The 24887-nt window shown below is 47.7% G+C and overlaps 2 protein-coding genes across 4 annotated transcripts in view; one reads left to right on the forward strand and one right to left on the reverse strand.

Moving 5' to 3' along the window:
• TARBP1 (TAR (HIV-1) RNA binding protein 1) overlaps positions 1-8787 on the forward strand; it is a 64737-nt gene extending 55950 nt beyond the window's left edge. The window contains exons 26-30 of one of the 2 annotated variants that reach the window (XM_045860419.1): positions 1401-1572; positions 4995-5186; positions 5346-5470; positions 5914-6050; positions 6375-8787. In XM_045860419.1, the coding sequence (XP_045716375.1) occupies positions 1401-1572; positions 4995-5186; positions 5346-5470; positions 5914-6050; positions 6375-6615 (867 nt within the window). In that variant the 3' untranslated portion in view covers positions 6616-8787. Of the gene's footprint in view, positions 1-1400; positions 1573-4994; positions 5187-5345; positions 5471-5867; positions 6051-6374 lie in introns of those variants that run through there. The other variant, XM_045860425.1, reaches the window with a different exon arrangement.
• A 189-nt stretch (positions 8788-8976) lies between these two features.
• Positions 8977-14387, reverse strand: LOC123832686 (cytochrome c oxidase assembly factor 6 homolog). Of its 2 annotated transcripts, none has more exons than XM_045860434.1 (3): positions 14187-14387; positions 13551-13770; positions 8977-9329 (listed from the first exon to the last, which is right to left on the reverse strand). In XM_045860434.1, the coding sequence occupies exons 2-3, from the start codon at positions 13692-13694 to the stop codon at positions 9234-9236; spliced, it is 240 nt and encodes a 79-aa protein (XP_045716390.1). In that variant the 5' UTR covers positions 13695-13770; positions 14187-14387; the 3' UTR covers positions 8977-9233. The 2 variants fall into 2 exon arrangements, with proteins under 2 accessions (XP_045716390.1, XP_045716386.1); XM_045860430.1 differs by having other exon boundaries at positions 13551-13709; positions 14187-14318.
• Positions 14388-24887: the final 10500 nt, after the last annotated feature.

Below are 24887 nucleotides of genomic sequence, written 5' to 3' on the forward strand. Positions count from 1 at the left end.
TTGCCTTTCTAGGTTCTTGGGTGACTGCGACTGCATAGCAAATGATACACCACTTCCCAAATGTGCTTATGTAATTTTAGGAACCATAAAAATGATTATTACAACTAGCGTATGTCAATGAACTTCCTATCTAAATTACCAAAACTTGTAGAAATTGTACTACTTTCTCCCTTTGAGTTGAAATACTTGACCTCGTTCTCTTTTTCTAAAGAACTTGGAAGTACCAGTATCTTCAGCTACTGCGCACACATGAATTACTTCGGTGGGTTCCTAATAAGCTGGCCTTTAAAAAAACACAGATCTGTATGTTGTGAGATACTCATCACAGAACATTATTGCTGCATACTTTATGGTGCTTCATCTCAAAGACTGTTCAGGATTTCTCAGGCGCTGTACCCGGCTCCGCTCTGTGTCCCTCCGCGCCCAGAGCGCCCTGGTCGGCATCTCTGAAGGGGTCTGTGGTAGCCCTCTGGCGCGCGCTCAGCCCTCCGCCCGGTCCTCCGCGGGAGCAGGTCCCTCGCCTTCCTCTGTCCCTGCCTCGGCCTCACGCTCACGTCACCCCCCCTTTTATTCTTCACTTGTGGTGTGAATCACAACCGCAGGTGTAAATGAAATCAACGCTAAGAATTCTGTGTTTTTATTTATGCGTGTGTAAGCTCTATTAGTGCCTATTTAAAGATCTGCTAGTTTAATCATGCTAGTTTAAGTTTACACAAGTATTGCATGAAGAAAACCGTATTCATTCACATTCATTCTAAAGACTTATATGAAGACTTGCGTGTTGTTCTACATTTGTTTCATTTTAAACTCTCTTGTTACTTGTGCTTCTGCTTCTTCTGTGCCTGCTCACCTTTGGAGATTTTTTGGTCTCGGTTCTCATAGGTAAGAAAGGATTGTTTATGTGATGACTACATAGTTATCGTTTATTGTGCGGTGTACCAAACACGTTTCTTCATGGGCCGTTTTACCTGATTTTATCCACACTTTGCAAGTGAGGAAGTTGAACCAAGAAAGGCTAAATGGCCTCAACTTCAAGTGCATCAAAAGAGCTTGAACCTGAGTGCTGATGGAGAAGTGGAGATCATTAGGTAGCAGCTTTCCAAACGCTGTTCAGTGACAGCATATCCCAACCCGTTCTGCCTCCGTGAGGGCGCGGTGGTTTGTCACATACACGTGGGGACAGCAGAGGGGAAGAGCTGCCTGCGCTCAAGGGTCTCCTGGGTGAAGCCCCTGGCTTCTTAGAAAAGACGGTACATTATATAGACAGTTGTACAAGACAGGAAGTGTGCAATTCCATCAGATATAGTTTGGGAAACTACATTAATAAGTTGTGCTTTAAACATGCATTTCTTTGTTATTCTTACGGGAAAAAAATTTAGATTTTACGATTTTCTTTCCAGACCATATTTTACATCCTCCCGCGCCTCTCAGGCCTCATCGAGGACGAGTGGATCGCCATAGACAAGTTCAGCAGGTTCACGGACCTTCCGCCGGCTGCCGGGCTTCAGGGCTACCTCTGTCCCACCCAGCTCCGTGACCTGAGACCGGGGGACTGGGCTCAGCAGGACACAGGTAAAAGGACGTTTCGTTTTATTCTCCCCACTGTTGACTTGCTGAGGCTTAGTAAGTCACCTAGAACAGGTGTTGGTAACACATTTTCGTTGATGTGGTGAACTCCGCTCCTCCACTTAGGGAGGAGACAGTGGGAAAATGCGGTGTGACTTTGCCTAGTACTTTTAGGTGACCGTTGGCTTTGCCATAGAAAGCCGAAGGGAGCCTGATCTGCTTCATGATGTAAAGCTGGTGGCCAGTTATGACACTTCTAGTCCCACGAGGAATGTGGCGGAGATCGTGACTTGAGTCCCTCCCGGTCTGGTTGGACGTCACCTCCCCTGTTACCCTTCCTTCCCCAGCTCCCCTGGGGCCCTCCCTCCCCCGCTGCGCTCCTCCTCCCCTTCCCAGCCAGCGCCTGAAAAGCCCAGGGAATAAGCCCCCACCCATTGGTAAAATCACAACTGGTCTTAATAACCGTGTAGCCATAGCCCAAGTCCTCGTCACTGTCACAATTTGCTCTTGTTCCGACTCCCTGCCCCGTAACTCATGGAAACGTCTTTCGGAAAACCAGGACGCTGTTCGCTTCTCATACGCAAGATCTGTGTAACATTTACTGGCTCGTTTCTTACTCTCCTGATTTTCCTCCTCAACCTGACTTCTCATCCCCCCACTTGTGCCTTACAAACAATTTTTCTAAAATTGTAATCCAGACCCCTTAGACAGTCTGCTGAAAGGGCAGACCCTTGGGCCCCACCTTGGATTGTGTAATTCAGGGTCTGGAGGAGAGCCGGGAAAGCTCATGTTTTATCAGATACTCTAGATGGTTCTCTAGTGCATTTAAAGACATACAAGGTCTGTCCAGAAGGTATGCAGCCATGTGATGTGAAAAATAGAGACATTTGTTGAAGAAGATATAAAAGAAACATTGTATGTAGGACAGTGACCCCTCAGTCCCCTTCAAAGTGGGCACCTTGGCACCTCACACAGTTCTCCCAGTCACCATCGGCTGCCCTGTCATGTTTTCCTGAATGTCACTGACGGTCTGAAATCTCTTCCCTCTCAAAGATGATTTTGGTTTGGGGAAAAGCCAGAAGTCGCAGGGCACCAAATCTGGGCTGTAGGGGGCTGAGTCACCTGGGTGATTTGATTTTTCACCAAAAAACCACATGAGACATGACACATGAGCAGGTGCATTTTCGTGATGAAGCTGCCAATCACCAGTTGCCCACAGCTGTGGCCTTCTGAATCATCCGTATAGTTTCTGTGAAGGAATGTTGAAGCTTAACACAAAATGTGATGCAGCTTTGTTGCTCTGCTCGCTCAGTCACTTTGAATGTGACAGCCACACAGTGCACATGCTCACTCTGTGACATCTACCACCCCCACTGACTAGTGCAGTGAAGTTTCATTGTTCACACATGAGCATTCCAGTCCCCGCTCCTTGGCTGCCAGGCTACATCGATGTCACACAAACTGTTGTTATATTAACAATGGCTGGACTTTTCCTAGACAGACCTTGTTTACCTTATTCACTCAGCAGAGGTGACGGATGGCCTCGTGTGCCAGACAGACCAAGGCCCCGCCCTCACGGAGCTTCCATTCCCCAAGGACAGACAGCCCCCAACCAACACAAACACAGTGTCAGGTGGTAAAACGAGCTGGGAAAGAGCAAGCAGGCCAGAGGGCTAGTGCCAGGCTGAAGACGGCCTTTGCAAGGAGCTGACTCTGAGCTGAGCCCAAAGTGGAGTGTGAGTGAGTCAAGCAGGGACTTGGGGGAGGAGTTCCCCCAAATAGAGCAGCACCTGTGAAGGTTGGGGCAAAAGACAGTGGCAAGAGCAGCTGCCTCAGTGGGGTGGGGCCAGCCTGACAGGGGGCTGAACAGACACTGGGAGGGGTCGGGGGTGGACGGCATGTTCAGACAGGTGGGCCGAGTTCTGCCAGTGGATGGGCAAGAGGCTGAAGGGGTCTTTCTGTTCAATTTGTGTGTTCTGGCAAAGAGCGGGGCGCCAGTTCTGTCTGTCTGCTCACCCTTGCCGTTGGTGTCTCCTGAATGTTCTGTCATCCTTGCTTTTCTTGTTTAGTCTCCACAGCTTGACACCACCGCCGGGGCCACCCCAACTTGCAGGTCTTTCTCAGCCCGGCTCTCCCCTGGGCCTGCTGGGCACCCCACAGGCCCCTTGCTCTCAGCACATCCAAACTGTGTTTGTCCAACTTGCCTCCTCTGCACCTGGTAGCAGTGTCACTGTCACGCACAAGCCGTTCCCTTCCTGTGCTCTCTCTTGCACCACCCATCTAGTACAGGGTGATCTGGCTGCTGCTCCTGCAGCCCCTCCTGCAGAGACTTAATTTGGACCATCTCCGTCTCTGCCTGGACTAGAGCAAGGGCCTCTTAATGGTTTTCCAGCCCCAACTTACCTCCATGTCGCTTTTAAGAAGGATTTCTCTAAAACTCAGAACTACTTCTGTTGTCACCCTTCCTGAATCCTTTACCAGCTCCCACTGTGGAATTAGTTTGTCGTCATTATGCATAGAGTCCTCTGACGGAGTCAGGGCCACCTCCCCCGCCCAGCACCTGCTCCTGGGCACTACCACCGTGCAGCCGTGGCCCTGCTCTGCTCTGCACAGCATCACGCCCCTCCCGTGAGCCTTCTGGGCCTTTCCATCACCCCCCCCGCCCCAGATGCTAACGATCCCATTCTGGGTGTGCGTGCCCTCTCTGTAGTGCTCTGGTGTGGTTCTCAGTGAGCATTTTCCAGCCCCAGCAGCCTAGTGCTCCTGGGTTGCTCAGTCAGCAGACTGGAGTAGGGAGAGGCCGAGGTCAGTGCTGAGATGGCAGTGTGGCCAGAAAGGTTGGTGATGTCCTGCGTACTCATTGGACCAGGCAGGAGAATAAATGTCCTTTACTTCAGAAATGGTCCCCCACATACTTGTATAGTGATTTGGGATAAAGGCTATTTATATTGTTTTCAGGAATGTATTTCTGCACAAAATTCTAATTTAATGTACTGTTGTTTGTAAGATACACATTATTTTATCGCCTCTAAGAATAAATACTAGCAAACCATGACACCCAGTGAATTCTAAGATGTCTCCCAATTTTGGAAATAATAAAATGTAAACATTTTGGAGATAATAAAATGTAAAAAAAAAATGTGTGTCTAAGTACCTGACATTTTTAATGAGATGTAATATATTGGTTAGTCAGGTTGAATTTGAAAACTTAAAAAATCACTTTTGAAATGGCAATTGGGTCTGAATCCAAGTCAATTTCTTCAGTTAATGAATCTGATCCTATCATTTTAAACTTCTAAAATATATATATGTATATGTAAAATGTATGTAAATATACGGTGTATATGTAAACATATGTATATATATGTAAATATACAGCATACGAGACAGAGACTGGTTACATTCAGGGTTACTGGTTTCCGTCCCAGGCTCTAACTCAGGCGAGGCGGACAGCCCGTCCGAGTGGACTGATGTCCAGAAGAAGATAATCCCGTGGAAAAACGACGTTCCCGATTTGGACCTGGAGCTAGTGTTTCAGGACCGGGCTTCCAGGCTGGGGAAGTGCACCGGCAGCCTGATTGTGGTGGCCTCGCTCATTGATAAGCCAACCAATCTAGGAGGTAAAACTGCAGCATCCGGGCTCGCCTAGAACCTTTGGTCATGCGAGTGTCAGGCTGTCTCCCCACGTGCAGCCCTCCTTGGGCGCTCCGGAGGGGCGTGCGGGATGTGATGCACTCAGCCCCGTGCCGGGGACAGTGACTGCAGCTTGTTCTGTGCAGGGCTATGCCGCACCTGCGAGGTCTTTGGGGCCTCGGCACTGGTGGTCGGCAACCTTCAGTGTGTCCACGACAGACAGTTCCAGCACCTCAGTGTCTCCGCGGAACAGTGGCTTCCTTTAGTGGAGGTGGGTGGAAAGTGATGTGTTACTAAAATTTTTTTATTTCTTTTGCCCAACTCTGTAGTGCTCCATCTTCCTATAGCAGTTCATTTGCAGTGGTTTATAGTAGTCCAGCCTTTAAAAGTTCAAAAGTAAAGTAAAATACAGTCCAATTCTGTTCTCCCATTCCTTTATTATCTTTCATGTGGTTGTATTTTGAGAAATAAGTAATGTGTAGAATTTTCGGTAAGTAAAATGAGTTCTGCTCAACTCACTGTTGATGTAGGAATAATTTCTATAAATTTCTATGAAGTTGGGGGAGTTCTTGTTTATAATGTGTATTTCTGTCCTTTCCTTTTTAAAAAGACTTTTAAACAACTTAATTTAATAAAAGTTTTTAAAACTCTGATTTTATTCCAAGCAGGGCTCTAGCTGAGTGATTTAACCTCTGCTCTTTTAAAACGACGAAGGTGAAGCCAGCGCAGCTGAGGGATTACCTGCAGCAGAAGAAAGCACAAGGCTACACGGTCATCGGCGTGGAGCAGACCGCGCGGAGCGCCGACCTGACCCAGTACTGCTTTCCCGAGAAGTCCCTGCTCCTGCTGGGGTGCGCAGTTCCCTGCCGCGGTGACTCCTGTCACCTCAGGCTAGAGATGTTTCAGAAATGCTAGTTCACCCGGACTCCCAGCACGACCTGATATTATACCTGCACTTGACCTTTGACTTGTAATGTTCACAGAAAGCCCCCTACTTTTCATTTTATTTTACCTGTTTGGGATGGTCAGGTGACCCATAAACCTTTTTTATCCTCTTATTTTCCTGGCAATTTACAATTATTTTGTTAATCTGTCTCCTCCAGAAACACCTGAGGAAAATACTGCTCATTACAAGAAAAGTAAAAAGTAACCTTTCTTTTCCCATTTTTCATCAGAAATGAGCGCGAAGGAATCCCAGCAAACCTGATCCAGCAATTGGACGTGTGTGTGGAAATCCCTCAGCAGGGCATCGTCCGCTCGCTCAACGTGCACGTGAGTGGGGCGCTGCTGGTCTGGGAGTACACCAGGCAGCAGCTCCGCCGGCATGGGGCGCCCCGCTGCAAGGCCCCGCCTCTCCTGCAGTCAGCTGCTGGTGCTGCGGACACGTTGTGTTACAAAGAAAACCATCTGGACTAATGAAGTCGAGTCTGAATTTACTGGGATAAGTTGTACATTTTTTATAGTTTAATGCCAAACGTTTCAATGTGCCTTAAACACATTATTGTGTTGTCCCCTTCAAACATTTTTAGCTAAATTGTATTGCTTCTTTAGTAAAACGTTTTAAGCAATTGTGGAAATAAACACATATTTTTGAAAGATCTTATCTTTCCTCGGAAGTAGTGTTGTCGGAAAAGCATGCTGCGGAGTGCCGCAGTTCATGGCGGCTCTGCCCCCTACGCACAAGGGAGCAAGGTGCTGAGCCAGCTGCCCTGGAAAGTTCAGAACACTCAGGTGACAGGTTTTCATTTATCTTTAAAGCCAGGAACGAGGTCACAATCATTCATATGAAGTTTGTAAATGAAATGTTCATGTGCCACCTTTGCCCAGAGTTCAGTGGTGGTGAGAAACAGTCTATGTTCTGTCTTCTGTACCCGTTTCGCCTTTTCCAGAATCGTAAATGGAAGCATGTACTAATTACATAGCCTTTTGGGTCTGGCTTCTTTCCAGTAGCAAAATCTATTCAAGGTCCACCTGTGGTGCTGGGCGACTCAGCTGTTCATTTCTCTTTGCTGCATGGTACTGTGTAAATGTACTACAGTGTATCCATTCCTGTGCTGCAGGCATCTGGGTTGTTTCCAGTTCTGGCCAGTTAGGAGTGATGCTGCCAGAAACGCTCACACACAGTTCATTTGGTGAAACACCTGGAGTGGGACGCTGGGCCGTGAGGCAAGCGCATGTTTAACTTCATGGACTCCAGACTGTCTTCCAAAGGCGCGTCGCCGTGTTGCACTCCCCCCAGGGCTGAATGAGCTTGTGCTGCCGTGAATCCCCACCAGCACTCGATATGGCCCACTTGTAACTCACTCTAATAGGCGTGCAGTGACGGATCATGATGATTTTAAATTGCCCTACTCTACTAACAACATGAAGCATCTTTACCTAATACCTAATACTGGTTATTACAACATTATGCCCATTTTTTAAACTTGGGCGATTTAGTTTTTTAAAGAGTTGTAAGAGTTCTTCATTATGGATACAACTTTTTGTTATGTTATTTGCAAATATTTTCCCCCAGTCTGAAATTTTCTTTTTATTCTAATAGAATCTTTCATAGAGCAAAAATTTTTAATTTTGATAAAATCCAATGCAGCTTTTTTCTTTCATGGATTTTGCTTTTGATGTCATCTCAATTCATTTTCAAACCTGAAATCTTAAGAGTTCCACATTTTCTTCTACAAGCTTTACAGTTTTATATTTAAATCTATGATCCATTTTTTTAAAAAGTGTGAGGTAATGTCAGGATTCATTTTGTTGTGTGTGGCCATCCAATTTTCCCAGCTCTGTGTGTTGGAAAGATGGCCCTTTCTCCACTCAGTAGCCTTTACCCACGTGCAGACTCAGCCGACTCTGTGTGGGTGTGTGCCTGGACTCTGCTCCGGTCTACAGAACTCGGTGCCTGACCTTCTGCCGCCACCATTCCGCCTGAGTCACTGTGGTGACCACACGATGAATCCTCCAGCTCCGTTCTCTTCAGAAACATGTGGCTCTCTTAGGTCCTTTGCCCTTTCATATACATTCTAGACTCAGTTTGTTACTAGTCCTTGTCTACAAAAAACGCCTGTTTTGATTGGGACTGTGTTGAACCCATAAAACAAACTGGGGAGAATTTAACAATATCTTTTCAGTACTGAGTCATCTAATCCACGAACACAGTATGTATTGCCAATTAATTAGATCTTCTCTGATCTCAAGGGTTTGTTTTGTAGGTGTCGAACATAATGTAAGCTATATACTGAAGTATTCCTTTTTAAAAAAATTTTTAGTGTTATTGTAAAGGATGTATTTTTTTCTTTTACACTCCAACGGCTCATTGCTAGTACACAAGAATATCACTATCTCCTATATTCCGACCTTGTTTCCTGGCACTTTTCTAAGATTCATTTATTAGTTTTTCTGTTGATTTTGGGGGGTTTTCTTTAGCGATAATACTATCATCTATGAATAGACTTGGTTTTCCTTCCCAATTTGCATGCTTTTTATTTCTCTCTTAGTGAGGTGGTTAGGAAACCAACAAGGTGGTGAACAGGAGAAGTGAGGGAGGACATCCTTACCTTGTTAGTGATTTTTGGAAGAAAAAACATTCATCATGTCATCATTGAGTGTGACATTAGCTAAGTTTTTTGTAGATGGTCTCTATTATTTTATATTCTTTTAATCCTTATTTTTTTTGTGTGTGCCTGTATTAAAATGGCAACTCCCAGGACACTAACAACCTACTTTTTTCAGTATCTTTTATTTGCCTATTCCCATCCTCCAACCAAAAAAATAGGTATTTTATAATAGGCTTTAATTTTTTTTATTAAAATACTAACATCTTACTAAATTAAAACTAAGCATACTTCATACCATTTTATTTCAATTCTTCATAGTTGATCTCCTGTCGCTCGATCGTTTTAATCATTAAGTTACGTACACAGAAACAGTCAGTACTGATGTTCACCATGATTCAAACCACTTTTGTCCCACGACCGATGGAGCGATTTTGAATGTCCAGAAAGAATAGCTTCACCCTTTCTGAAAAGGCCAGGAACAGCTTATGACTTCGCAGTTGAGTCTGAAGGCTGGAATTGTCCTGCTTCAAATTTTTCTTTAAATTTTAAGTACTCTCTTCTTTTATCAAAATATTTTATCTGTTGAGAAAAAAGGGTTTGAAATAGGGCAAGTTATGCAGCTTAGATACATGAAAGTACAGATTTAAATGTAACGCACTATTCAATACAAACTGCCTGAGGAGTCTAAGTCACTTATGTTCCAGAATCATTACAAATGAGTGTGTCTGATGTAGGAAGTGGGTGCCAACCAGTCAGTCACCAGCCTTTCTGGGTTACAGATCCTGCCGAACACTTGAATAAGCCACAGACTTTCTTAAGAAATGTAAGCAAAACCAAAGAGGAAATAACCACCTTGAGACAAGTGAAAATGAAAACACGACTTTCCAAAAATGTATAGATACAGGAAAAGCAGTTCTCAGAGGGACCTTTACAGCTCTCCAGGCCCATCTCAAGAAACACCCCAAATGAACAATCTAAGTCTACAACTAAAGGAACTAGAAGAGGAACAAAAGCCAAAGTAAATAGAAGAAAGGAAATAATTAAGACCAGAGCAGACATAAACGGCATAGAAATAAAAATTAAAAGATCAATGAAACTAAGAGCTAGTTCTTTGAAAAGATAAACGAAATTGACATACCTTTAACCAAACTCATCAGGAAAAAAGAGAAAGCCCACATAAGTCATAAATGAAAAGTTCTAACCAACACTACAGAAATATAAAAAAAATTATTAAAGAATACTATATGCCAACACATTCAGTTTAAAATAAATTTCTAGAAGCTTATAACTTTCTTAAGACTGAACCAGGAAAAAACAGAAAATCTGAACAGACATTACTAATAATAAAATTGAAGCAAAAATAAAAAAACTACCAACAAACAAAAATCCAGGGTCAGACTTCAAAAGTGAATTCTCCCCGACATTTAAGGATGAATTAATACCCATCCTTCTTAAACTATTTCAAAAAATTAAAGTAGAAAGAACGCTTCCAAATTCACTCTGTGAAGCCTTCACTCTATGAAGCCTTAAATTCACTCTTTGCTATTACTCTGATACCAAAACCAGACAAAGACATTACAGAAGAAAGAAAATTACAGGCCAATATCCTTGATGTGAAAATTCTCAACAAAGTACCAGCAAACAGGATTCGATAATACAAAGAGTTTTTTGGGAAAAAAAGTAAATATAAATGTTTATATAATCTTAGAGTAAAGAAAGTATAAAGGTAAAGATGAATACAGTTAATGAAAGGTAACTAAATTCTCTAGATTTTAAAAAAAAGTGTTTTTCCAAAGAGTACAGAGATGGCCAGCAGGTACATGAAAAGGTGCTCAACATCACTAATCATCAGAAAAATGCAAATGAGAACCACAGTGAGACATCACCTCACACCCGTCAGAATGGCTCTCAATAAATCCACAAACAAGTGCTGGCGAGGACGCGGAGAAAAGGAAACCCTCATGCGCTGTTGGTGGGATTGCAGACTGGTGCAGCCGCCGTGGAAAACAGTCTAGAGTTACTTCAACACAATTAAAAATAGAACTGCCTTATGACCCAGCAATTCCACTTCTGGATATTTATCCAAATAAAAACACTAACTCGAGAAACTACATGCACCTCTCTGTTCGCTGCAGTGTTATTTACCCTGGCTGAGACGTGGAGGCAGCCCAAGTGCCCACCACCAGACCCTAGGGTAAAGGAGACGTGGCCCGTGCACACAACGGGGCGCTGGTCAGCAGTGAGAAAAGGAAGTCCTGCATCTGCAACAGCACAGATGGACCCGGAGGGCATGAGGCCGAGTGAAGTAAGTCAGAGACCTACTGTCCGGTTTCACTTGCATGTAGACTCTGAAAGAACCAAAACATGCATAAACAAAGCAAAACAGAATGAGACCCCCCACCACAGAGAACAAGCTGATGGCTGACAGAGGCGAAGGAGTAGGGGGATGGGTGAACTTAAAAGTAAACAAAGGACCTGAAGTGTTTTGAAGGCCCAGGCCCCAAAGCAGCACAATCCCAGAGGCGGGAGATCAAGGCCAGCACAGAGCCCGCAGGCCTGTATCCAAGCCGCTCTGCGGGCAAGGCAAAGGCAGAACAACGCACACTGTCACTGTCAGAATAGAACACGCTAGTTCTTTCGTGAGAAGTGCTTCTTAGCATTAAACCTTAAATATTTCGGTGGTGCCCCAGGAAATGAAAACTAGCTCAACCTGAAATGTAGGAACCGGCCCAGCCCCGTCCGACACTGGGGCGAGATGCAGACAGAGCAGCTGCCGAGTGATGCACGGGCACCGTGGGCCTTCTTTCCCAGGAGGCCCGTTTGAGTGACTGCCCCTTCCTCCTTCACCAAGAACCCCGTTCCCCGACGTCACAGACTGAGGGAAATCGCCCCTCGAGGATGCAGCAGTGAGCAGGGAAGACCCACATTGCCCTGGAGGCTCGCAGGCACTGATGGAGCTGCAGCCCGGGTTTCTGGCCCCGGGCTCCCGATGCGGGGTCTCTGAACACCTGTGCACAGCTTTAATCCCAGGGGACAGCAGGACCTGGTCCACCTCAGTCCAGGCTGACGAGGACCTGTTGCACGCAGCCCGTTCTGCTCTGAGCCTATCGAAACCCCTTCGTTTCAGTGTCACCCAAGCCCCAACCACCCCCCCATCCTCCGGCAGCCTTCCCTCTGCTTGGTGAGCTGCCCCCAGTTCCTAGGGGTGTGCGGTCTCCCTGGTCAATAAATCTGACTGTCAAGCCGCAGATTTCTGGTGGTCTCAGGTGGCAGGGGCGGGGGTGGCTGTGACAGGTAAGGGGTACCACAGCAGGAGTGCACAATGTCCTTAACACGGTTGTGGCAGAAAACAGACCTCTGCATTTCCTGTCCCATTTCCAACAGCCCAATGGACACGTCCACTCAAAGGTTCTGTCGACACTTCAGGCCCAGCTTGCCCAGAACTGAGCTCCTCCCATGAGCTTCCCCACCGAGGACCACCTCAGTGGCAGCGGCACTGTCCGCACAGACACGCGGACCTCCTTCCCCTCGAGGTCCCCACGGTGCAGGCCCTCCTCTCACACTGGCGTTGTTCTAGCAGCTCTTCGCCTGCTTGCCCTGCCTCCTTGATCCATCCGTCACACTGCTCCCAAGGGTCACCTTGCTGAAACCCAGATCTCACCCTGTCACTTGCTCATTTAAAGATCTTTAAAAAATCTTTCTGGGTATCCCAGGGCCTTCAAGCTCAACATCCAAACTCCTCAGTAAAACAAGGCCACCGGTGACTTAATCTCCGCCCACCTGTCCATCCTGTGAACTCACCACCGGCCCCTGCACGGAGCTGCCCACTCCCTGCAGGTGCTCATTTCCCGGCTGCCCGGCCTTCACACACACCGTCCTCCTCACCTGAGCAGCACTGCTGCCCAGCCTCGCCTCCTCACTCGGTCACAGTCCACAGCCCAACACACGGCACTTTCTCTAAAGGCTAGGACCCCACCCTCCACCACACGCTTCCCGTGGTCTCCTTCAAGCCTCAGGCTCCTCTCTAAAGACACCCGGTGTGAGAAGGTGACGACCACTTCACCTCTGAAACAATCTGTTCTCAAAGGACCTGGGGTGCTTTGGAACAGCATGATGCTGTGAGAAAACACAGACAAATCAGGTTCGAATCCCACATCGGCCAGCTGGGCCTGGCTTGGACTCAGCTCTGCTGCTCAGGGGCCATTCCGACCAAGTCCTGTCCAGGCCGCGAGCTCCAGCTGCCTCCTCTGGAAGTGGACATCAACCACTCCCATCAAAGGGTGTTGATGGGGGGTGAGCTTAGTTCCCGTTCCCAGCCCCTCCCACACTAAGGACACACAGAGCAGGAACGCCTGTCAGGGAGGCCTTGGGGGCAGCTGGAGGCAGAGTCTACCACATGGGCATTTACTCTCTAACCTCTTCATCATACTTGGGGTACATGACTATGTCGTTTTGGGTGGGCTGCTGGGAACACTTCAGTTGCTGACAGCAGCTCTTGCTCAAGATTAAATATCAGCCCTTAGGAAGATCCTGGAGAAGTCTACCAGTTTAATGGATTGGGTTTTGGGGCTTATGTTCATGTGTTTTGTTTTTCAATGATCCTTAAAGTGCCAGACGACTTTTCCCAAAGGTCAGCCTCATGTAAGGACATAAAATGAGCCTGGACGAACACACGGGGTTTTCTCTGCCTAAGTGTTGACTTGACACGCCCAAGACAGCCTTCATTTCACAGCCTGCCACTCGCACGGTACCCTCTGTGTATCTCAACAGCAAACAGAAACATGTCCAAGCGTGACTTACCCACTGCTGGGGGCAACTGGATTCAAAGGAGCTTCTTAGCTTCTTGCACTGCGAAGCGTCGTCCTCGTTCTTGTCCAAACACTTCCAGTACTCATCCCGGGCTCCCCAGCAGACCTGCCTCTCCTTCATGGACGGGGCTGCCATCCCGGCGGGCTGGAGCTGCCGGCCAAAGCAACATCTGCCATGAACAAGGCGGCGGCCAGGCAAAACTACGGCGGTTCTGCCAACGCCAGGTTTTCAGAGTTACGCCTCGGACTTCCGCGGAGCAGCTGAAACTACTCAGCCGACCTCCGCTGCACCGGACCTGCCGGCGTCCGAGACTTCCCACCACGTCTGACCCCGCCCATCGCAGCAGCGGGCTCTGGGCCGATTCGGAACCGAGACTCTCTCTGTCATTGAGGGTCGCACCCTGGTTCTCTGGAGCCATTATCCCATCGGTAAAATGGGGGTAGCGGTGCCCTTTTTACCAGGTGCCGTTTGAACCAATCTGCTCTCCGTATTAGTGCACGGAGCAAAATGACCGAGCCGGGCAAGGCGTCTATTCGTCGTGCAGGCGAGCAACCGCGGCTCCGGACGGTCAGCCACCTCCCAGGTTCACCCCATGCACTCCCGCCCGCCGGCCAACAGCGAACTTACCTCTCCGTCCGCCCAGAACCGGTTCTCTTCGGCACCAACCGGGAGAAGGAGCCGTGCCGCCCAGCACCTTGGGGAGAACGCGGCGCCACCTCCTGGCGCCGCCGGAGGGTCGTCAGGCCTGCAGGTTGCGCCTCAGGCTGCGCAGAACTCCCAACGGCGCAATCGCCGGCCTCACAGGGACCCTCACGCGCAGCCGTAGACGGTCCGGGGGCGGGACTTCCGGCCCCGCTCTGGCACAGGGGGAGAGACTTCCGTCCCGTTCGGCGAGGGGGGAGGTCCTTGGGGGCTGAGGAGGTGGGGTCAGGAGGCTTCCGCAGCGCAGGAGTCCGGGTAGTTTTCACTCCTGGGACGAGCTCCGCCCCTTTCCTGACTCACGTGTCTGTGTCTCGCTCGGCACCGCCCAAAGGCTCACGGTGCGAACTCTGTCCCCGCTCCCCGAGGCGGCCTCTCCGTGGAGGCTTCCTGGGGAAGCTGAGCCTGAGCCAGCAGCGCTGGACCATGCTCTTTGGAACTTTTTTTTATCCTCACCGGAGGACCCTTTTTCCATTGCTTTGTGGAGAGGGAGGAAGGGAGCGGGAAGGGGAGAGAGAGAAACTTGGATGGCAGAGGGGATCGCTTGCCTCTCACAGGCGCCCACGGCAGGGATCCAACCTGCCGCGTTTCGGTTACAGGACAGGGCACCGAGCGCCGGAGCCGCAGGCCAGGGCTCTCTTTGGAACTCATTTGGTGAAAAATGTGACTTAGTGGCAGGAGGCTGCATGGACTTCAGGTAAATTACGTGGACCTGTACAGAGGAATTTTTTTATGAGTATGGGGTTGAGAAGATTTGTTTTTAGCCATAAAGGAGAATAAATTCAATGGCATTAAAATTCGGTGGAAAAGACAAAACCGCATTGTAGGAGAAATGTGCAAAACATATAATAAAGGAAGAATTAGTACTCAGAATATATAAAGAGTACCTACAAATTAAAAAGGAGAGCACCTAATTTTAAAAATAGGCAAAAGGCTTAAAGAGGTGGGACCCCAAAGAAGAACTGCAAGTGACCCATTTGCACACATGCATATCCTTACTAGTGACCACAGAAAGGAAGGTAAGAACGACCAGGCAACACCAGACGCCCACCGGAGCAGAGATGACATCGACGGACAGTCACCAGTGTTAACAAGGAGGACGGAGCGAGTCCCCGCACAGGGACGGCCGTAGAAATGGATACAACCGCTTTGGAAAACAGCGTCTCTCGTCTGGGTGCAGCTACAACACGGCTCACAACAACAATAGGAAGGATGAGTTACTGGTCATACTGGGACGTATGGCAGACACAGCGGCAAAGAGGAGCACACTCTGGTCGCTAACAGCAGCAAGATCCATCTCAGTGCTGAGTGACAGAAGCGAATCAACCGAAGAACAGGCGCCCTGTGTTTGCACTTGTGTCAGGGTGCAAACCCAGCAAAACGCAACCATGTTGCTCAGGCCACATACACCAACGCTGAAACTGTTCAGGGAAATGGGATGTGATCAGGAGGGGTGCAGAGGGGTGTTCTGAAATTCTGAATGTGCTCCCCGCCTGGACCTGGGTGCTTGTTTGTAATTATTCTTTAAATAAACCGTGCAAGTGTGTCTACTTTTTCTATATGAATGATGTATGTCACAATGTTTAAATAGAGCAGTTGACCTGAGAAAGTTCTTCTTTACTGCACAGAGGTAAAAACAGAACACGTATAATGTGATGACTACATTTTTAATGGATTTAACACCTTATGTGCTCAGCTAGGTCAAAAGTCAGTAGACTCACACGCTAACTGCCACGTGTGTGGCGAAGTGGTTCCTCCTGGTCAGTGGTAGGACTAAGGCACAAAGAATTATCAACGAGGTTATGTGAACTGCAGTAATAGTGCCCCCCTTACCCCCAAGGGTTCACCAGTGGAGAAAGTGGTTCAGGCAACAGAAAAAACTAGAAAAGAAGTGTTGAGGTGTTGATAAGGGGGGAAAAAACAAGGCAGGATAAATGCAAAGGCCAAATTCACCTACAATACGGGCCAGTAAAAGAATGTGGGTACCATCCAATGGCACAAAGGGGGCATAATCTCCAGCCCGTGTGCAGGGGAGAGGAGGCCCTGAGGAGTATGGGTGAGGAGGCAGGACCCCGGTGGTGGTGCTGGCCATTGTCATCCAGAGGTGGTCGTGGATGGGCATGCTGTAGTCTGAACTCAGCAGGTCCCAAGCCGCTGGTGCACAGCGCAGGAGCACTGAACACGTGTGGGTTGTTTTTCTGTTGCTGCCCACGGACTTTCATTTATAATCTGACTGCTTTACAAAGCAGTTCTCAGAGACACCTCCTCAGGGACACAAACAGGAGAGAGATGCCTTCAACGTCAGTGTTGCTGCAGAGGTCCTTCTGAGTGCCCTTAGAGCTCTGTGCCCTCTTCCCGCTGCCTGTAGGCGTGCTCTAACACGTCCTTTTCTTCTCCGCACTGTTTTTCTGGGTGAGTGGATGCACTTTCTCAGCTTCAGTACCACTTCTATCAGAAAGACTTGCAAGTCTCCATTTTAGTCCTAAAAGAACCTCTGGGCCAGTTTTCTCTTTCCAAGTCCCCAGTGGGCCTCTCCTGTCATTGCTCTTCCCATCACTCCAACACGTTCAAAACTGGCCCCAGGATTCCCTCTCCAGAGCAGCTGCTCTTTGCAAGCTGTTCCTTCTCATCTGGTCCGCAAGCCTCGGTCTGCCAGTTAGGAACCTTTGAATCCTTCGCCATGCCTCCTGTGCTTGCAGAGCCCATTGATTTCACGGACAGAAAGTGCCTGCACGGTGCCAGGTGCTGCGCTAGTCTTGGGGGTATAAAGACAGATGAGGTCTCGGCCCTTGAGAAGCTTGGTTTAGGAGGGGACCCAGGCCATTCTATTCTCTAATAATGAGTAATAAAAAGAATGATAAAAGCACACACTAAGGTCAGCAGGAGCCCAGAGAAACCAAGAAGGGGAACACGGGCAGTATTAGAAGCAGCAAAGTGTCGTGGATGAGTGTAGGTTTGCAGCCAGACTGGGCTTGGATCCTTCCTCCCCCAGGGTCAAGCTGGGTGACCTTGGGCAGTTACTGAATCTTCATCTACATTGGCTTCCTCAGCCGAAAATGTGGGTGACAGTAATATCTACATTAGATTTCTCGTGAAAGTTCAATGAAATGATGCATGCAAAGCACTTAGCACAATGCCTAGCACACACAAAGATTTCATTCATTCATTCATTCATTCAATAAATATTGAGGACTTATTATGTGCCCAGCACTGTTTTAGGGGCTGGGAGATATTGGGGAACAAAATAGATGAAAATCCCTGCCCTTATGGAAATGCACATTCTCACACTAAACATAAAAAGGTAAATTCTCTAAGTGTTACCGAAAAACGAAAAGATAACTGTTATTAGTATTACTATATTTGAGAGGTCACTCCATCTTGAACATAAAGGAAGTCTTAAGACTCATCAAATCTAAGATGTATTGATTATATTTTGCACCATTATTTCATGTACCAATAAGAAAGGAAAAAACACTTCTTTTTGTTACCTAGGACTCTTACCTTAAACTTGTTAACACCTACTTGGACATATTTAGATGTGCATTTTAAAAATCACATCACACCTGTACACACAGAAGCAGGACAATAAAAGCAGAAGGGAAGGTATTCCTAACGCTTCTTTACATCCAGAGCCCAGTCCTAGGAATCCCTTTTTGATTTGGTTGGGAAACCGAGGTCTGTGCGTTTCCACCAATCTGAGTGTCTCTGCCATTAGATACTTTGAGCAAATCCTCTGACTTGTTCCTGCCCCCATCTTTCAGACCCACAAAAAAGCGAAAAGCCTTGGTGCTGAGTGGTCAGCCCACTTTGTGACTGGGCTCAATCGGCCTCCTTGTCATTCCTATTTGGGACTATCACCGAACACATGGGAGGGACCCGCTCTCTCCTACCCCTGCCTCTAACATCTGGGTTCCTAGTGGCTGTAAGTTCCCTTCTTTGTCGCCTGGATTTTCTTCTAGGCCCCTGATGGTCACTCTGCAAGTCTGGATGCTTGTGCTTTGGCATGTGTGCCCACAGGCAGTGACAGTGGCGACCCTGGCAACTATTGGGTTGTTCAGATGGTTTTTTCCTATAAAGATAGAATACACATTTTTCATCTTCACCATAACTCTATTGATTTGGATATTTTGAGTATGTCGGCTCTCTCCCAGGTGGCAGAACATTGATTGTTCTCAATTAATGTCTCAATTTGATCGCTGTCCACTTCAACTGGTCTGCCCGACCGTGGAGCATCCTCACCCAGCAAAACGTCTCCAGCGCAAAACTTCACAAGCCACTTTGGACACGACCGATCGGTCACAGCACCTTCTCCATACACTGCACAAGCCTTTTTTTGAATTTGAGTTGCGTTTGTCTCTTCCTGGAGATAATAAAGCATAATATGCCAAAAATGTTGCATATTCTCTTCCGTCTTCAATATTAAAGTGGCTACACAGAAATTCACTGATTTTGATAAGGTTTTTTAAATGCACACTGATAGGACAGCTGTCACAATACAGTCTAACAAAACTGTTTTGAATGAAGTGAAAGACAAGACCACTAAGCGCTACTACAGCTGTCATTCACTCCACACCCCCTCATCATCTGGGGCCTGTCTCTCAAAGAACAGATCCTTTGGAAACCAAATGGAAGGCCACACTTGGGAGCTAAAACCCTTCCAAGTCAACATGGCCTCTCCCCTGAGTCTCACACAAGCTAGCCTCTCGCATTCCCTGAAACAGACTTGAGGAGGTCAAGTGCGGGGTCTGCCCTCTACTAGCTACTTGACTTTTGGCAAATCACTCACCTCTATGTACTTATTTGCTGTGAATCGCAGCCCATCTGCAAGGACATCTACAGCTGATGCTCTACCTCCTCGTGAATTAGCGTGTAGGGAGCAGACATCAGTGCAATGTTAGACAGGCTCTTGGTTAACGGGTGTTCCCCGCACTCCCCCGAATACGGAGCAGAGCACTCTATCGGGGAACTCTTCTATGAAACAGAAAGCATATTCGGAAACACACCCCTGCCTTCCATCACACTCTTCATCTCCTGGACTTGGGAGAAACATCATAGGCTGTGGACCCATCTACTAGTTCCATTGGTAAGAAAATTTTGTGACTTAACTCATCACAATGCAAAAGGGTAACATAATTAGAAATCTCTTCCTTCTCTACAATATAGATCAAAATACATCTGGGGATTGAAACTGTGGAGTAAGGAGGAAATAAGACAGAGTACTTAGCTGTTACTTGCATGTGTAAAGGTTGTTTTCCTGGCCAAAACAACCACCACTATTAACAGATGTGAGCATAAAAGTCTAAGCATCACCAAGAAAGTTCCAGTTGGCAATACTTATTATTTCTTAGATGATGCTCTTTCATACCATTAAAATTCAAGGGGTTTCTTTGATACAGACCCATGGGTTTCCATGGAAACCTGCTTTATTACCTAGGCAACCAAGGGCTCATGCTAGCAATGTTAGATTTCAAATTTTTCATAAAATTCAGGTTCGCTTAGATAAAAATCATGCTTTTGGACCAAGTTTAAACTCTATTTCACTATTTCCCTATGTCGGATTTAAAACTTTTCATTTAGCCTCAATAGACACAAATGAAAATGAAGTTTCTAATTAATCTTGCGAATTGTCTAAGCCTTTCTATTAACCAGATTGACATTAAAGGAGTTACACTTGCCTGAAGGTTTTGAGAAGGATCTATTGGACAAGTCTCATGCTTTCTTCGGAGGTTGATTGAAAACCAAATAATAAGGCTGAGATTCAAGTGTGGGACAGGAAAGATGTGATGTTTCAAGGAATACCCTGCAAGTGCCAGTCACCGCATAGGTTGGTGAGAGGTTCAAACAAGCAGTGAGTGGGAGACATGCGCATGGGTGCAAGCAGTCAGTAGTGTCAGCTATTGTCGTTGATAATGGCAGCTGGACGCTGCTACTCACAGGTGTCCAGTTTGGGGAGATGCACGGCCCACAGAATCTGAGTCCTCATCAGCCTGCGGGGAGGTCACTTTGGGTTGTGACTAGGGCTATGACTTTTGTATATTTCGTAGTCAAATTAGGAAGCATATTTGAGGATGGGTATCTAACCTGCCAGGGATATGGGGCTGGAGGAGATAGCTCACAGTTTGTTTGATTTTTTAAAGATTTAATTTGTGCCCTGGCTAGTGTGGCTCAGTGGGCTGAGTACCAGCCTACAAACCAAAGGGTTACCGGTTCGATTCCCAGTCAAGGCACACGCCTGGGTTGTGAGCCAGGTGCCCAGTAGGGGGCACACAAGAGGCAACCACACGTTGATATTTCTCTAAAAAATTTTTTTTTTATTTATTTTTAGACAGAGGGGAAGGGAGGGAGAAAGAGAGGGAGTAAAAATCAATGTGTGGTTGCCTCTTGTGCTCCCCCTACCGGGGACCTGGCCCACAACCCAGGCGTGTGCCCTGACTGGGATTCTAACTGGTGACCCTTTGGTTTGTAGGCTGGCACTCAACCCACTGAGCCACACCAGCCAGGGCAATAGCTCACCACTTTAATAATAGACTCTAGGTCAAAGGGATCCCAACAGACTGGGATGATGGGCAGAAATGATGGGTATGCATCATGTGACTCTCCTGCTCAGTCTCCTCCAGGGGCTGTCTCATGCTGATCAGTGAATACCCCGACGCCTCAGGGTGGCACTGAAGACCCCACACTGGGACTTAGCTTGTTTCAGAGTGTATGCCCTACAGTCTCCTACCGATACCCCTCTCCCTCCCCGAGCTGTTGCCCGTTCCAGATATCGCCCCGAACCAACACCCACTTCTCTCCCTGCTTTCCCATTCACCTAAACTGCCCCGCCACCCCCCTGTGTCTAAGGTCCCTATTCTCCCAGTCCGGGCCAACTCAACAAGTTATCCCTTTACGGAGTACTTCCCACCCCGCCCCCAGACCAAAGCAGCACTGAGTCTGCCCCCAGAGTCCACTGTCTCCCATGGTCTGGTGGCCTCGCTAGTTCTCATATTAATGTCTAAGTTTCTCAAAGACAGGTACTATTTCAATTATGCAGACTCTGTTCTTAAAGTATTTAGGAAACAAATAAATGTATAAGATGAACTCCTGTTTGTGTAAAACACAAAACAAGTTTGGGAGAGCAGGTCGGTACAAACGTGTAGGTACAGCTTGCTGGCAAAGTGGACTCCACGCAGAATAAGGATGAACTCTGTGGGCAGCGGAAGTGACCGTGCACACGGGCCGAGCTCCCCAGATGAGAACAACTCTCCCATCCCCCGCTGCGAGGCGTTCCCCTCTGTTCTGTGAGGGCTGATTACGGAACTTACTGGAAGGGGCTCCACCTGGAGGGGGTGCATTTTCCCCCTTGCCAATGACAGCACAGTCCTCCCCGGGAACCTGGTTAAATCTTTACACATTTTCAGACCCACGGGGTCGGAGAAGCTTGAGCCCCATGCCTCTGGCCGTGGCTGGGAGGGGATCCCAGTGGCCCAAAACGGAAGGGCTGGTCTTATGGTGAAAAATGAAATTGTTGGTGGCTGTGATGGACAGGCTTAGAACCATGAGTCAGAGAGCACGTGAGGGGGCAACTCCAGGGGCCGAGGGGGTCCTGGGGAGTGAGGCTGAAACCTGTGTGAGGCCAAGATGGGGGCAGGGACCCCTGGGGGGATGGGGAGGAGCCTGCAGACTGCAGCCCCATCACTGAGGGGTCAGAGGTGAATTGGTACACACATCTGGGTCTTCACAGTTCGTGTTTTCTGTAATCATTTGTTTTGCTTCTCTTCAGAACTTTAAAAAAAATTATTTAGCTTTTAAATTGAGATATAATTGAAGTACCATATATTTGTTCCAGTATATTTGACACAATATATTGCGTCGCAATATATATGCGACACAATGATATGATAGTTGTATCTTGGGCAATGAGCCCACAATGAGTCTAGTTAACACCCATCGCCACACAGTGACAGACTTTCCTCCTTGGGATGAAACTTTGAAGATTGACTCTCAGCAACTTTCAAATAAGCAGACGGTGTCACCAACTGCGGTCACCGCGCCGTGCGTTACATCCCAGGACCCATCTGTTTGGTGACGGAAGTTTGTGCCTTTTGACCCCCTTCGCCCTTCAGGGGAAGTATTCCTTAGGGTTCCTTTCCGGAGTCCAGTTCCGCACGTTGGGAGCTTGGAAGTCTCCCCTCCACCCCAGCAGCAAGTAACACCGGAACAGGCTGATAATAAACAACTTTTCCAGGATCTGTGAGAGAAGAGTAAGGACTCTGAGCAAACCACCGCCCCCGGCCCTGGAGAGGCAGACAGACAAACACGGAGAAAACTCACCAGAGCAGGCAGGGCCAGACAGGTGGAAGCCGCCACCAGAACCAGGGCAGGCAGGAAACAGGAAGTGCAATTGACAAGCGTGGGAAGCGCAGCGTCTACGAGGCCAAGTTCAAAACTCCAGGGGCCCCGGCCTAGGGGGCCCCACTGCACTGTGAGATTTACCTCCAGGAGTTCGACAGCAAAGATCTGAGGTACATCCCTCAGGCTTCCAGCAGCAGAAGGGGAAAGGAACCGTTGTGAACCACCCAGGGCCCTCTGTTCTTCTTGGAAAGGCTGCCTCCCCGCCTCCCCACCCCCCACGCCCCTGAGAAAGCTGTTAATCATCAGAGCCTAACTCACTAGGGGAAGGGAGACACCAGCCTCATGAGCCATCCTGTCCCCCCAAGGGCAGGGGAGAAAAGCCCTTGAAGAAGTCCACAGTGCAGATGGAGACCTGCTCACAGGATGGTGGGCGCCCCCCCCGGGATACACACTGCTACACCACTAAAGGCATCTGGTACAGCCTGTCTGGCTTTCAATGAGATGGCTACAAGGCATAGCAAAAGGCAACGACATAACAGTGTATTCAGTTAGGTATGCTCATGTATCTATCTTCAGTTTATGCCTTATATATTTGTATACATATGCTTATATATAAATGAAACGAAATGATACATAAAGATGAGTAGAATTAGGGTTACATATAGAGCTACAGTTTTATTGAAAGTGGTTGGGAATGCATATTGAAAGTGAGTTGAGAATGTATATTGCAAACTGTAAGGTGACCTCTAAAAAAGTTTAAAAGTAAGTATTATAACTGATATGCTAAAGGAAAGGAAATGGAATCATATAAAGTGCTCAGTTAAAACCACACAAGGCAGAGAGATCAGAAGACAAAAAATAAAAACACCACCAATCAGGGCAGCTAGGTCTGTGGAAAGACCCGCACCTCCCCGGGAGCAAGCTCCGCCTCCACCGGCAGCTGGGGGCGGAGCCAGCGGGAGCCTTTCCAGCCTGGAGCCACTCCGCAAACCCAGGCTCCGCCCCCCAAGTGCGGTCACCAGCGGAGCAGGTGCCTGAGCAGACACTTGTCATAAACCACTGAATGCGAAGTGGATTTATATATATATACCCCTCAATATATATTTTAATCCTAACCCGAGGATATGTTTATTGATTTGAGAGAGAGAGGAAGGGGGAGGGGGAGAGACAAACATCAGTTGCTTCCTGTATGTGCCCTGACTGGGGATTGAACCCAAAGCCTTTTGGTGCACGGGAGGATGCTCAAACCAACTGAGCCACCTCGAGCTACCGCACGAGGGGGACTTTTAGGGCAGCACTATCGTTTCAGGAGCTGACTATGAAAAAGCCTACTATGAGAGAATGCCCTACGACGTCCCATTCTCTCAGGGCGTTTTAGGTGACCTACCGGCTAGTCATTGAAGAGAATTCTAGTTAAATAAGTGAATGGGGTTGGTGGGCAGCCCTTACCAAAGACTGATTCTGAATTTCAAAAAGGCCTTCACGGAGACGGCGTGCTGTGCCTCAGAAGAGTGGCCCCACCAGGGGGTTTCCAACGACCAGGGAGGCGAGCTCAGAGCTGCAGGCCTGACCCAAAGTGGATCTAAGGAATCTTCTCCCGCTCACCCAGGCAGGGCGCCTGGCACAGACGGAACCGGGAGGGAGGTCACGGAGTTGTCGCAGTGGCTGCTGTGTCTTCTCGTTTCTGTAAAGCTGGAACTGCACTGGGTATTCAAATTACTTAGTAGAATACTGCTTCTGACCAAAGCACCATAGGTGATGAAGAAGTCACTCTAGTTTTTAGTATTAAATGTTTAGAAGAATTTCCAGATGCACATCGACAGGGACACACTAGTTATAAAGACGGAAGGGTAAGTACAAATATAGACTCCTGAACACTTCTAGAGAATTTTTAGGATTGATTATGTCTCATCATAAGCGACTTGTAAAATAACTGGGCAACGGCCTAGAGGGTCTTAGGATTCCCTGCGGTCTACTTGTTTGGGAATCGGTAGTGTTTCCTGCAAACATCTATTATTAACTCCAATGTTAATAAAATCAACCGTATAGCATACACTTCTGAGTTCCCATAAGTTAAAGGAGTTTCTATTTTTGGTTCTGCTTTTTCTGTTGCTGACTTTTCAGCGGAGATCCGCTTGGATCCCTGTCTGCCAGGGCAGTGCCCTCCATATTGATTCTTTGCTGTCTGCGTTGCTGCTTGCTGGATTGATTGGGTCAAGTCTCTGTATTGAAAGCAGCTCACCCTCAATCCCATTAGCCAATCTTATGTGTGGCACCTGTGCACAGCTCCTGGTG

This window comes from Phyllostomus hastatus, unplaced genomic scaffold (assembly GCF_019186645.2).
Source record: "Phyllostomus hastatus isolate PE091 unplaced genomic scaffold, TTU_PhHast_1.1 phas_contig_148, whole genome shotgun sequence".
Classification (NCBI taxonomy): domain Eukaryota; kingdom Metazoa; phylum Chordata; class Mammalia; order Chiroptera; family Phyllostomidae; genus Phyllostomus; species Phyllostomus hastatus.